The sequence below is a fragment of the Astatotilapia calliptera genome, chromosome 2 (assembly GCF_900246225.1).
Source record: "Astatotilapia calliptera chromosome 2, fAstCal1.2, whole genome shotgun sequence".
In the NCBI taxonomy this organism is placed as follows: domain Eukaryota; kingdom Metazoa; phylum Chordata; class Actinopteri; order Cichliformes; family Cichlidae; genus Astatotilapia; species Astatotilapia calliptera.
In genome coordinates, this window is record NC_039303.1 from 32343836 (window position 1) to 32356743 (window position 12908).

At 43.7% G+C, this 12908-nt stretch overlaps 1 protein-coding gene across 4 annotated transcripts; it reads left to right on the forward strand.

The window, feature by feature from the left end:
* Positions 1 to 1276: 1276 nt before the first annotated feature.
* On the forward strand, positions 1277 to 12326 carry top6bl (TOP6B like initiator of meiotic double strand breaks). 4 transcript variants are annotated; one of them, XM_026180466.1, is made up of 14 exons: positions 1277 to 1388; positions 1568 to 1691; positions 3622 to 3687; positions 3767 to 3888; positions 3996 to 4079; positions 4163 to 4218; positions 4587 to 4658; positions 4746 to 4941; positions 5103 to 5226; positions 10516 to 10674; positions 10775 to 10896; positions 11193 to 11303; positions 11380 to 11493; positions 11608 to 12326. In XM_026180466.1, exons 1-14 carry the CDS (start codon positions 1368 to 1370, stop codon positions 11653 to 11655), a joined length of 1419 nt encoding a protein of 472 aa, XP_026036251.1. In that variant the 5' UTR covers positions 1277 to 1367; the 3' UTR covers positions 11656 to 12326. The 4 variants fall into 4 exon arrangements, with proteins under 4 accessions (XP_026036251.1, XP_026036271.1, XP_026036260.1 ...); XM_026180486.1 differs by having other exon boundaries at positions 11395 to 11493; XM_026180475.1 differs by having other exon boundaries at positions 5115 to 5226.
* The last annotated feature ends 582 nt before the right edge of the window (positions 12327 to 12908 follow it).

Genomic DNA, 12908 nt, shown 5'->3' on the forward strand with positions numbered 1-12908 from the left:
ACACACGTAGAAAAATATTTAGTATACACATCCAGAAATGCATATACTATTATATATTGTACATATATTTATTAGTTTCAGATGTAGCCATTCTTGTATTTTGCTTGTTTACATTATTGTATTTTGCACAACTCTGTTGCTTGTGAAGCTCGCACACAAGAATTTCACTCACATGTGCTGTACCAATGTACCTGCACATGTGATGTGACAATAAAAGTGATTTGATTTGATTTGATTTGAAAAGACTCAAGAACAGATGATAAACAAGGTCATTCACATCGATCAGTCAGTCTAAGGCTTTAAGACTCTAGTGAACCACACTCATGAACCCAGCCTACCAAAATGACTTGAAGAGTGCATCGATGACTCATGGAGGAGGTCACAAAAGAACCCAGAACAATATCTAAAGAACTGCAAAACATTGGGGAAAATAATCTGTTGACTGATAAGACAAATGTTTAACTCTTTGAAGGCTTTCAGTCCCATTACGTCTGTCCTAAAACTAACAAACGCAGGATTGCATAAAAAAGAACATAAAACAAACCCTCCAATTTGACTGTGGTAAAATAATTCTGCAAAGAAGAGTAGCCAAAAACTCCTCCCCGGTGATGTGAAAGACTCATTTCCAGTTACTTAATTTTTCTTGCTGCCAAGGACAGAACAACCACTGAACAGATTTATACTGCACTTATCTTTTTTCACACAGAGCCAGATGGATTTGGATAGTTTTTATCATATATGAAATAATCATTTAAACAGTGTGGTGTATTACTCAGGTTATCTTTTGTTATTACTAGTATTTGATTGATGATCTGAAACAGTTAAGTGTAACAAATGTAGGGGAAAAAACTGAGAAATTACAAAGGAGGCGAGTACTTGTCACTGTATATGAACAGTTTTTTATGAAAAATAAAAATAAATAAATTACTTTCTTATGATCTAATATGCCTAAATATATAGACATTTTTACAATCAAATGTAAATGTTCCAAAACATACTTTTTAAACTACTGCCTATTATATGCTTAGATATAAATTAATTAAACTAAATTAAATCCATTAAAACTAAATAGTAAGTTAAAAAACAGTTAGCAATACAATACATACCAATAAAAACCATGTTCAAAACTGGGTAAAAAATATTATTATTATTATTATTATTATTATTATTATTATTATTACAATGAATATGATGATGATGTCAAATATTTTAAACAACTAATAAATAATAAATAATTTTCAAATTACATACAGATGCTTTCCTGGATTGGTATGGTATGAGTCAACAGCCTAATTAAGGGAACAAAGTTCTGATCCCATATTAAATTAGGTTAGGTTGCTGATTTAGCACAAAGACAACAACTGAAAATGCTGAAAGAAATGCAACAGGTAATTGTTTAAGTTATAGCTATTCCTGATTCATGGTAGAAAAGAAAATGGATAAAAAGGTTTAGAGATTAATAAAGATGAAAATTACTAGCAAATTAGCAAATTACTAGCTAACGCTAACTAGCAAGTAGCGTTAGCATGCTAAGCTAGGAGTTTGTTTTTTCAAATGGCCTCTCCAGGTGCTGCGTTTGATCATGCTAATGGGAAAGCAAAGGCAAAAGCTGGGCTTAAGGACAGGAGGAGGGCTTTTGTTGCTTTTGTGGACTGACACCGAAGTTTCTACACAAAAGCTGAACTGCACTGGTGAGTCAAAGCAGCTGAGACTGCACCAAATAAAAGAGGCATAACAGGGAGACAAATGAGGATTAAGGTAGGGTTTGATCAAATATTAAAATGACAATGTCCTTGGATAAAAGGGGTTATTTTTTTTATATTTACACACCATGTATTAGAAAAATGCAGTATTTTGATATCTACAGGTCATTTTATCAGGGACACTTAATTCAACTTCTTATTGATGCAAATGTCTGATGGCAATCAAATAGCAGCAGTTGAATTTATTTAGGTAAGTAAACATGGTCACGATGACTATGCTGAAGTTCAAGATGAGCCTCAGGATAAAGAATGAGTTGGTATGATTGTTGATGCCGGCGGGGCGGGTCTGAGTATTTCTGCTGAACTGCTGGTATTTTCCCACACAGTCATCTCTATGGTTTACTGAAAACGGTCCAAAAAAAGGAAAATATGAGGTGAGTGGCAGTTGTCTTGCCCAACCTTGAAGCAGATGGGCTACAGCCACAGTAGACCACACAGGGTGCCAGCTAAGAACAAGAAATTGAGGCTACAAATCACACAGGCTTACTAAAATTAGAAGTAGAAGATTGGAAAAGATGCCTGGTCTGATGAGTCACAGTTTATCCTGCAATACTTGGGTGTTATGGTCACAATTTAGTGTAAACAGCATGAAAGCATGAATCCATCCGGTCTTGTATCATCAGTTCAGGCTGCTGGTGGTTCATTTTTTGTGGGGGGATATTTTCTTGGCACGCTTTGGGATCCTTATTGTCACGGAGCGCTGTGCGGCAGGCAGGAGTAGGACCCAAAATGCAGGACTCACAGGCATGAGGGAATGAACTCAAAACTCAGCTTTATTTGCTGGCAGAACAAACATATAAACTAAACTAAACTGGGAAACCACAAACTAAGAACTCACAGAGAGACACACAGGGAGATCCACACAGCAAGAGGGACGACGTCACGCTGAACAGAGGGAGACGCAGACAGAAATACACAGAGGGTTAACGAGGGGAGTGGGAACACACGGGGAACACAGGTGACACTGATAATCATAACGAGACAGGGCGGGGTGAACTGAACACTGACGGGAGAGGTGAAACAGGAAGTACAGGAGGAGAGAGAGCACGAGAAGAACACCAACGTAACAGGCAGGGGAGACATGGAATAAACACGAAAGGGGACGAGGGCTCATAAATACATAGAGGGCACACAGGGGGAAGAGAGAGCACGGGGAGAACTTAGACATGCCTATCCGGTTGTTCAGTGATGACGCGACGAATCCTACTTCCGGGTCTAAAGTAGTCTGCGTTTAATATGGCTTTTGTGTTGTTAACATGTTTAATGTTATGTATTTTCTTCTATTTGATCTCAAAAAGCTCCTAAAACAGTCAGTGATCACTGCTGACCTACCTAAAAAGTTGTGCAAATATGTACCCATAACTTGTTTTTCAAAATATTAATAAAAGGGGTGTGTCTCCAAACAGCCATCTCTTTCCTGACAATTCCCTTTGTGCATATTCTCTTACATATGATAAGTCAACATTGAAACACCTGCGGCCTTTAGTCAGGTGAGGCTAATGTATGTACAAAACAGGATTTCCCCTGATTTTAGCTTGTGCGGCTAATATTCAGGTGCGCTTTGTAGTCCGGGAAATACGGTAACTTAAAATAAAACTTCAATGGATTTTTATTGTATCAATTAAAGCTATAAATTATATCATAAATGTTAAGTCTCTACATAAATTAACTTATTCTTCAGGATATGGTGAATAACATTTTATCAATAGATGATTAATTGGTTACCAATAATTTATTACTGAACAATTACTGTTAGTGCCTCCATCTAAATTTACTGCAGCATAAAGATAACTAACAGGAAGCTAGTTGTCCCAGCAGCTCCTGGAACAAAGGCTAATGTTTTGTTGTATTGATCCAGTTAATTGCACAGTTGCAGCGGCTGGCCCCTGGTGTGCAGGGATTCAAATGGAAGCCCTCCAACCTGGTATGTACACACAAATATAGACATATACACATAACTGGAACCTCTGTGCATTACATCGTCTCTTTTCTTGCTACATCAGCCCTTGTCCATTTGAAAGAGAGCATGTGTCCCTGTGTGTGGCCATGTAATGAGCCTGACCCTGAGGAGCTGAGTGCCTTCACAGATCTGTATGGTTCCCTCAGATTGCTTCTATCTTTTCAGGTAGAAAAACAACTCAGATGAATTCTGAAATGCACTTTTCTTGTTTTTCAGTCGTAACACAAGTAGTGTGAGTCTCATGTTTTTTTAAAATAACTTGCAATGTACAGGTAAAAGACACAAGACACTGCACTTCAGAGTGGCAAGCCCATCTAGAGGCATTCCTGCGCACATTCACTTTGGCTAATGCCGGGGTATGAACAGATCTGTTTCCCCATCTCGAGTTACATGTTAAGCTTCAAGCAAAAAAAGTTTACATGTTTCTTATTTTTCATAGATACAAATCCACCTCAAACTCAAAATCAACCAGGAGGCCTCGCTGCGGGAATTTAGGTACGAGTGCATCGATGTATATCATAGCTTCTGTTTTTGAAAGCCTCCCTCTTGTTAGAGCATCTCACAATTAATGACTTTGCTTTTGGTTCATTAAGGATCTCACTTCATAAACAGAATTTAGCTAATTATTTTTGAGTAAGTTTAAAAAGTAACTGCAATATAAAAAAGTTGAAGCAAAAGAGTATTGCCGTAGATCATTGTAACTGCCTCGAGTGGTTTGTCTTGGAGTAAAAACATAAAAACAAGACAAAGGGCTGACTGTGCTAAACCCTCTTGAGTGGAGTCTGGATTGTAAATTAAAAAGGAATGGAAATATCCGTCTCTGTTTTATGAACTGCTGACATAGTCATCTTGCGTTCTTGCAGTGTCAAGGTCAAGAGAAGAGTTGCACTGGCGGACCAACTGTTACTGACCCTGGACGTCACCTGTTCTGTACCGTCAGTAATGCCGCTTTTAAAGGTTTGACCGGAATAAGTGCCTTCTATTGATCCGTCTGATTTTCTCTTCTCCCCTTGAATTTAAAGGCCTCCGTGCTGTGTGAAGAAAGGGTGCTGGTGTGTGAGAGGACACCCTGCTATAGGAGGCAGGGTGCCACTCAGCATCCCACCACAAACCATGGAGCAGGGCCTCTTTGGGGATCTGAGTGTTCAGGTGGTTACACTCCTGACCCCCTGTCTGCTGCCATATCCCAATGTGGCAACAGAACTTACTCACATACAAATATCCTTTTCATGTTTTATCATACATCTGTACCACACAGTCTCATTTCCTGTCATGGTAGGCAAAGGAATTGAAAAGAAGGAAATTCAGACTAGGGCCTGACTCATTTCAGGGGTATTTGGGCATCTGATTTGGATTAGTCTTCCTTGACATGTTTCCATGTGTTGGTATACAACCCCAGTAACATTCCTGTCACTGGGCCCTCTGGCTTCTTTCAAAAACTTCCTGCTGTTCTGGACTGTCAAGAGCTGGGACTATATAGACTTTACTGCTCTTCTTTCAAAGGTAATCACTGATGGGAACAGCATGTTCTGATGTTCAGGGTGTATTTTAATTCTTTTTGCTGAGAGGTTTGATTTCCCAATAAAAAGAGTGTAAAACGAACCTGATGTAGGTCCAAAGTCCGGAACAGTTAATCCTGTCCTTACAGGACATTAAGACATTGAAACAATTAGAACTTGGATTTGTTACCTTTGTTGAAGAAAACTAATTTCAACCACCTGCGTGGGTTTATGAGAGAATGAGCCCAAGCCTGAGGCTGCTAATTAAGACTTTTATGGATCTCATAAGCCCAACATTTGAATGGGAAAGGCAAAACCAAACAGAACAATGGACGCAGAACATATAACATAAACAAAAGCATTAAGCACTAAAAGAAAATGGACTCTAGAATTTACTTTCTGTCACAACACAGTGGTTGTCCCTGCACTCTAAAAACCTGCCTCATGAGAATGGGGTTCATCTGCAACTAATTTGCACTTGACATTTATTTCCAATACAAGATTTAGTGCTTCAGTCACGCTGCAAAATATTCTCATAGCAGCGACTCCAGTTGTGGATAAAGGGTTTGACCTAACTGTCTGTCTTACCCATGAATTACTGTGCTTTTCTTAAAGTAATATACTTAAAAGTTTGTTTGTTTGTTTTTTCAGAAGGATTTACATAATTTTTCATGCTAATAGCTTTTGGGATGAGCAGTGTTTCATTTTTGTTTCATTGATATTGTCACAGTGACAGTGCAAAAAGCATGTGGAATGTGAACTGTGTGCAACGTGCAGACTGAATGTTTGACTTGATGGCAGTGCCAGATAAAAAGATAGGACAACCAGAGTTGCTGCAAATCTATCAGGACCTGTTTTGTTGCAAAATAATCAGCAGTTGACAAGACACATCCACAAGACCGCCAGTGCCATGCAAGGAAAAGTCTGTCCCATCAGAGTTACAAAAAGCTTTTAGTAACATCCCCTGCAATTAAACCCATCAAGTTTTTCGGGTTTAAATTTGGACCAAACTGATGGACATACAGACAGCAGCATTATAGTTTCCCAAAATGTATTTTGCAAATTAGTTCTATATGGCATATTTGAACAGATAAGATCATTTGACTCGCAGAGTAATAGTCTTATAAATATTATATGGTTTCTCCTGTCAATGAGTACCTAACAAGCAGGACGCTCTTCTCTAAAAAAGACCAAACTGTCTTCTTGTGTCCAGACAGCAGTCCAGTAAAATGAGCCTAATTTAAGTCTTTATTAACCATTTACTCCTCCTTGAATCGCTACCTTATCGTGGTGGAGGGGTTTGTGTGTCACAGGGATCCCAGGGGCTATGTTGTCTGGGGGCTTTTGCCCCCTGGTAGGGTCTCCCATGGCAAATTGGCCCTGGGTGAGGGACCAGACAAAGAGCGATTCATAAGACCCTTATGAAAAGGAAACCGAGGGAACAGTTTACCCTGCCCGGGATAGGGTTACCGGGGCCTCGCCCTGGAGCCAGGCCCGGGGAGGGTGCCCGAGGGCGAGCGTCTGGTGGCCGGGCCTTAGTCCATGGGGCCCGGCCGGGCACAGCCCGAAGAGGAGACATGGGCCCATCCTCCCGCAGGCCCACCACCCGCAGGAGGCGCCATAGGGGTCGGGTGCATTGTGTGCCGGGTGGCGGCCAGGAGCGGAGGCCCTGGCGGACTGACCCCCGGCTGCCAAGACTGGCAATAGGGACATGGAATGTCACCTCTCTGGTGGGGAAGGAGCCTGAGTTAGTGCGTGAGGTTGAGAGGTACCGGCTAGATATAGTTGGGCTCACCTCTACGCATGGCTTGGGCTCTGGAACCAGTCTCCTGGAGAGGGGCTGGACTCTGTCTCAGTCTGGAGTTGCCCTTGGTGAGAGGCGGCGGGCTGGGGTGGGTATCCTAATATCCCCTCGGCTTGCTGCCGGTACGTTGGGGTTTTTCCCGGTGGACGAGAGGGTTTGTTCCCTGCGCCTTAGAGTCGGGGAACGGGTCCTGACTGTCATCTGCGCTTATGCGCTGAGTGGCAGTTCAGAGTACCCAGCCTTCTTAGAGTCCCTGGGGGGTGGTGCTGGAGGGTGCTCCACCTGGAGACTCTGTTGTCCTGCTGGGAGACTTCAATGCTCACGTGGGTAACGACAGCGAGACCTGGAGGGGCATGATTGGGAGGAACGGCCTCCCTGATCTGAACCCGAGCGGTGCTCTGTTACTGGACTTCTGTGCTAATCGCAGTTTGGCCATAACGAACACCCTGTTCGAACATAAGAGTGTCCATAAGTGCACGTGGCACCAGGACGCTCTAGGCCGTAGGTCGATGATCGATTTTGTAATCGTATCAGCAGACCTGCGACCATATGTTCTGGACACTCGGGTAAAGAGAGGGGCTGAGCTGTCAACTGATCACCACCTGGTGGTGAGTTGGATCAGGTGGCGGGGGAAGACGCTGGACAGACCTGGTGCACCTAAACGCGTAGTGAGGGTGTGCTGGGAACGTCTAGCAGAGGCCCCAGTCCGCGAGATCTTCAACGCACACCTCCGGCAGAGCTTCAACAGCATTCCGAGGGAGACTGGGGACATTGAGTCCGAATGGACCATGTTCAGCGTCTCCATTGCCGAAGCTGCTGCATTGAGCTGCGGCCGCAAGGTGGTTGGTGCCTGCCGTGGTGGTAATCCCCGAACCAAATGGTGGACACCAGAGGTGAAGGGAGCCACTAGGCTGAAGAAGGAGTCCTATCGGGCTTGGTTAGCCTGTGGGACTCCGGAGGCAGCCGACAGGTATCGACAGGCCAAGCGGAATGCGGCTCAGGCAGTGGCTGAAGCAAAAACTCGGGTGTGGGAGGAGTTCGGAGAGGCGATGGAAAAAGACTTTCGGACTGCCTCGAAGAGATTCTGGCAAACCGTCAGACGTCTCAGGAGGGGAAAGCGGTGCTCTACCTGCACTGTGTATAGTGCTGGCGGAGCGCTGCTGACGTCGACTGAGAAAATTGTCAGGCGGTGGAAGGAATACTTCGAGGACCTCCTTAATCCCACTGACACGTCTTCCGAGGAGGAAGCAGAGTCTGGGGATGAGGGGAATGACCCGCCAATTTCCGGGGGCGAGGTCACTGAGGCAGTTAAACAACTCCTTGGTGGCAGAGCCCCTGGTGTTGATGAGATCCGCCCCGAGTTCCTGAAGGCTCTGGACGTTGTAGGGCTGTCCTGGTTGACACGCCTCTGCAATGTTGCGTGGAGATCAGGGGCAGTACCTGTGGACTGGCAGACCGGGGTGGTGGTCCCCATCTTTAAGAAAGGGGACCGGAGGGTGTGTTCCAACTACAGGGGGATCACACTCCTCAGCCTCCCTGGGAAAGTCTATGCCAGGGTGCTGGAAAGGAGAGTTCGTCCGTTAGTCGAACCTCGGATACAGGAGGAACAATGCGGTTTTCGTCCTGGTCGCGGAACACTGGACCAGCTCTTTATCCTCTCCAGGATACTTGAGGGTGCATGGGAGTTTGCCCAACCAGTCTACATGTGTTTTGTGGACTTGGAGAAGGCATTCGACCGTGTCCCTCGGGGTGTCCTGTGGGAGGTGTTGCGGGAATATGGGGTGTCTGGCCCATTGCTACGGGCCATTCGATCCCTATACAACCGTTGCAAGAGCTTGGTTCGCATTGCCGGCAATAAGTCGGACTCGTTCCCGGTGGGTGAGGGGCTCCGCCAGGGCTGCCCTTTGTCTCCGGTTCTGTTCATAATTTTTATGGACAGGATTTCTAGGCGCAGCCAAGTGGCGGAGGGCTTTCGCTTTGGTGGCCTCAGAATCTCATCTCTGATTTTTGCAGATGATGTGGTTCTGTTGGCTTCATAGGGTGAGGGCCTCCAGCTCGCACTGGAACGGTTCGCAGCGGGAATGAGGATCAGCACCTCCAAATCTGAGGCCATGGTTCTCAGCCGGAAAAGGGTGGAGTGCCCACTCCGGGTCGGGGATGAGTTCCTGCCCCAAGTGGAGGAGTTCAAGTATCTCGGGGTCTTGTTCGCGAGTGATGGGAGAAGGGAGCCGGAGATCGACAGACGGATTGGGGCTGCAGCTGCAGTAATGCGGACGCTGCACCGGTCCGTCGTGGTGAAGAGGGAGCTGAGTGTAAAAGCGAGGCTCTCAATTTACCGGTCGATCTACGTCCCTACCCTCACCTATGGCCACGAGCTGTGGGTAGTGACCGAAAGAACGAGATCGCGGATACAAGCGGCAGAAATGAGCTTCCTCCGAAGGGTGGCTGGCCTCTCCCTTAGAGATAGGGTGAGAAGTTCGGCCATCCGGGAGGGGCTCAGAGTAGAGCAGCTTCTGCTCCACATCGAAAGGAGCCAGCTGAGGTGGTTCGGGCATCTGACAAGGATGCCCCCTGGGCGCCTCCTGGGTGAGGTGTTCCAGGCATGTCCCACCGGGAGGAGGCCCCGGGGCAGACCCAGGACACGCTGGAGAGATTATATCTCTCGGCTGGCCTGGGAACGCCTTGGTATTCCCCCGGATAAGCTGGAGGAGGTGGCTGGGGAGAGGGAGGTCTGGGCCTCTTTGCTTAGGCTGCTGCCCCCGCGACCCGGCCCCGGACAAAGCGGATGAGGATGGATGGATGGATTAACCATTTAGTCATTTAGATTTTATTTTAAGCAGTAGTAGCAGGTATTTAAAACCTTACCCTAAAGAGAGCTATCAAAAAGAAACACATTAGTCTGGAAGCTACATTTTAAAAAGACTTAACAGTCGCTGTTTTGCACACAAGGCAGACTGGAGCAGTGTGATTAAACGCACTCATGTGGTGATAACAGTCAAAAGGCGGCCCTTTTATCAGAAACTGCTCTTTCACAATAAGTGTCTCCCCCTGTGTATACAATAAATCATAACTACAAACAAAACCGACAGTCTGTATTAATCAGCAGTAGTCTATCCATTCACATTTACACAATGAAACCTGAAAACGCCCCGTAATCTATTCTGCTTCACACTGTCTCTGACTATTTCCATCTTCCATCAACATTTATCTTATTTAAGAAGTTTGATTTGGGATGAAAAGAAACACGTTTGACACGCTATTTTTTAATGCTGACATAAAAGGCTGCAATAAATAAATAAATGCCCTGCCCAACCCAGAGGTGTGTCTTTAATTGCCAGCATGCTAGATACATGTTATGCTGGTTGTAACCCATGTGTGGCTTCATGCGAACACTGTTTTCTTCTTAAAATTCTTATCTCAAGTAACTCCCACTGTATCCATCTTATTATTTTCTTTACTTTGGCATAAATGTTTCAACATCCCCTGCAGATCTTGTGTATAGCGGCGGTACTGTGTACACAGTAGAGAAAGACAGCTGGGATGATCCAGAGCAGGAATCAAGTCTTCCCACAGTGCAGCAGAGTCTCCTGCTTTTCTTCTTCTTACAGCATAGTGACCCCTTCACCTCCCAGCTCACTGATCTTATGGGTGAGGAACCGCAGCGGCATGTACAGTCACAAAACCCTACACTGTAGACAGCCTGCCTTTCAGTTTTCCAATCCAAACATGCAAATTGTTGATCATTCAGCCACCGAGATGTTGATAGAGCTCCACCTGGAGGACATTCTGAACAACAACAGGCAGGCCCTCGTAGCAGACGTGCAGACTGAGCTGAGGAACACACTGAAATCACAAAATCACAGAAAAAAGGCATGACAAAGACATACACGCACATGCACAAACACACTAAGTGTCCTACTTCTTTTACTTAAGAGTTTTTAGTCCTGTAATGATAACTATTGCAGTCCATTATCAGAAAATGAATCAGCAACAGTTTTGATCATTGACAGCTTTTCTCTCTTTTCACTAACTATGGATTGAATTGGTTATGCAATTAAGCATTACCCTATACTCGGGTAGATTGTGATGGTTGTTTTACATTCATTTCCAACAGTTATTGACACCAGAAAAAAAAGTAATTATGTATGTTTGTGTGTATCCTTAAGCAACAAGAGAAGCTGCATGCAGCTGCTGAGGTGATTCTCGGTTCGTCCATGAGTATCGTGAGCAGCAGCAGTAGCATGGACTTCAGAAATGCCTGTCTGAACCGCATGAAGGTGTGGAAAAACTGCTTGTCTCATGGTGTGAAGCAGAACCTGAATACTGTATTCAGAGGCGTTGACAACATGTTAGGTTTGTGTTTGTCAGGTACATGACACACATGAGTTGGCAGCCTCACTCCGTGAATCACTGTGGAGAGTGACATCGTGGAAATTCGTTCCCAAGGCAAAGTGCTTTTCTACTAAGGTGAGTGAGACGCTTTGTTTCCGCCAGCACCACCCAGTTCCTATAGCAGCTCCTCATTACCACTGTACCTCTTACACTGAACCACAATTTGATGCAATGTCATTGTTTTAACAGATGGAAGTACATCCTGAAAACGATGAGCCCACCACAGCAGAAATCTGAGAATCTCTGTGTTTATCTTAAGAGTTCTGTTATGGTTAAAGGCTGCGGAGGCAGCAGAAGAAGGGTTTGAATGTGTTTAAAAAATTTTAAAGTGCTGCCAAAAGCAACATCTGTTTAACCCATAATTTATAAGTACAGTTGTTGTTATAGCTTGGTTGCACTGGTTTATTTTTGTAATAATATTCCAAATTGATCTCAGTTTTTTTCTTATCAATGGTTATACCCATAGAAAAATGTCTGTACCATATATCTATTTAGGATGTGAGGTGAAAGAGCCTCTCTTTTTACCTACATCACCATGGTAACCTGGAAAAAAAGCCGTAAAATCAGAGGCAGTGATACCTTTATATTCGTCACAGATAGCCAGAAGAATGCCCATGAGATCTTTGATGAGTATCTGTTGTTGAGATATCTCCCTAAACTGACAAGACTGAACCCTGAAATAGCCCCAGTTCAGATACTCTTCCGTGAAACATTGGCATTCATCACCAAGAACTGTGCAATCAATACAATCAATTTCACTTTGATCTGGTGGCAAACAAAAGTGATTTTCACATCTTTTGGCTATGCGCCAGTACGTTTGAATATTTAAAATTTGTAAAATGTAAAGTTTCAGAGCTCTAACATGCATCCATCCTATTAGAAATAAACAACAGCATTAAAATAATTAACTTGAGTTCAAATGTTTATTTTACCACTTTGTGTGCTAAATGCAAGATTAAAAATTATCTGTTGAATTAATTTCCTGTCTTATTTCTAATAGTTTTGAATTTTACTTGTATTCTTTATAGAATTTGGTCACTATATTATCATTATCTGATATCATAGTCATATGAGCAACCTCAACAAGTAATACAATTTGAAATATTTTCTAAATTTGAAAAAACAACACATTAATGATCATATAATTAAGGTAAGGCTATACATCGGTAAGGATGCAATTTTGTGCATTCTTATCTGATGTATGCAGTTGTTTAGACCGCATTTGTTTCTAGAGTGCAAATGAGTCTTAATAGATATAAAAACAGACAATAGGTGTTATTGCAAAAATGAGTCTGTTTTGTGTAACCTGTTATTGCGTATCATAACAAGTTCCTAATGTGTGGGTATGTGTGCATGGACAAAAAAATGTTAGTGTGTAGCAGTGTTTATGGGTGTGACAGGTTGTTGTTTTTGCACTGATGATGCACTTTGTAAGGTGAGGGGGTAAAAAGTCCATGGGTTTAAAGAGTCGTTTTTGATACTGGTAGCCC

Coding starts and splice junctions, on each gene's coding strand:
- top6bl (XM_026180466.1), top strand. CDS start 1,368: ATGCTGAAAGAAATGCAACAG. Junction 4,659..4,745: donor GACGTCACCTGTTCTGTACC/GTCAGTAATGCC, acceptor TTGAATTTAAAG/GCCTCCGTGCTGTGTGAAGA. Junction 11,304..11,379: donor CCTGTCTGAACCGCATGAAG/GTGTGGAAAAAC, acceptor ACAACATGTTAG/GTTTGTGTTTGTCAGGTACA.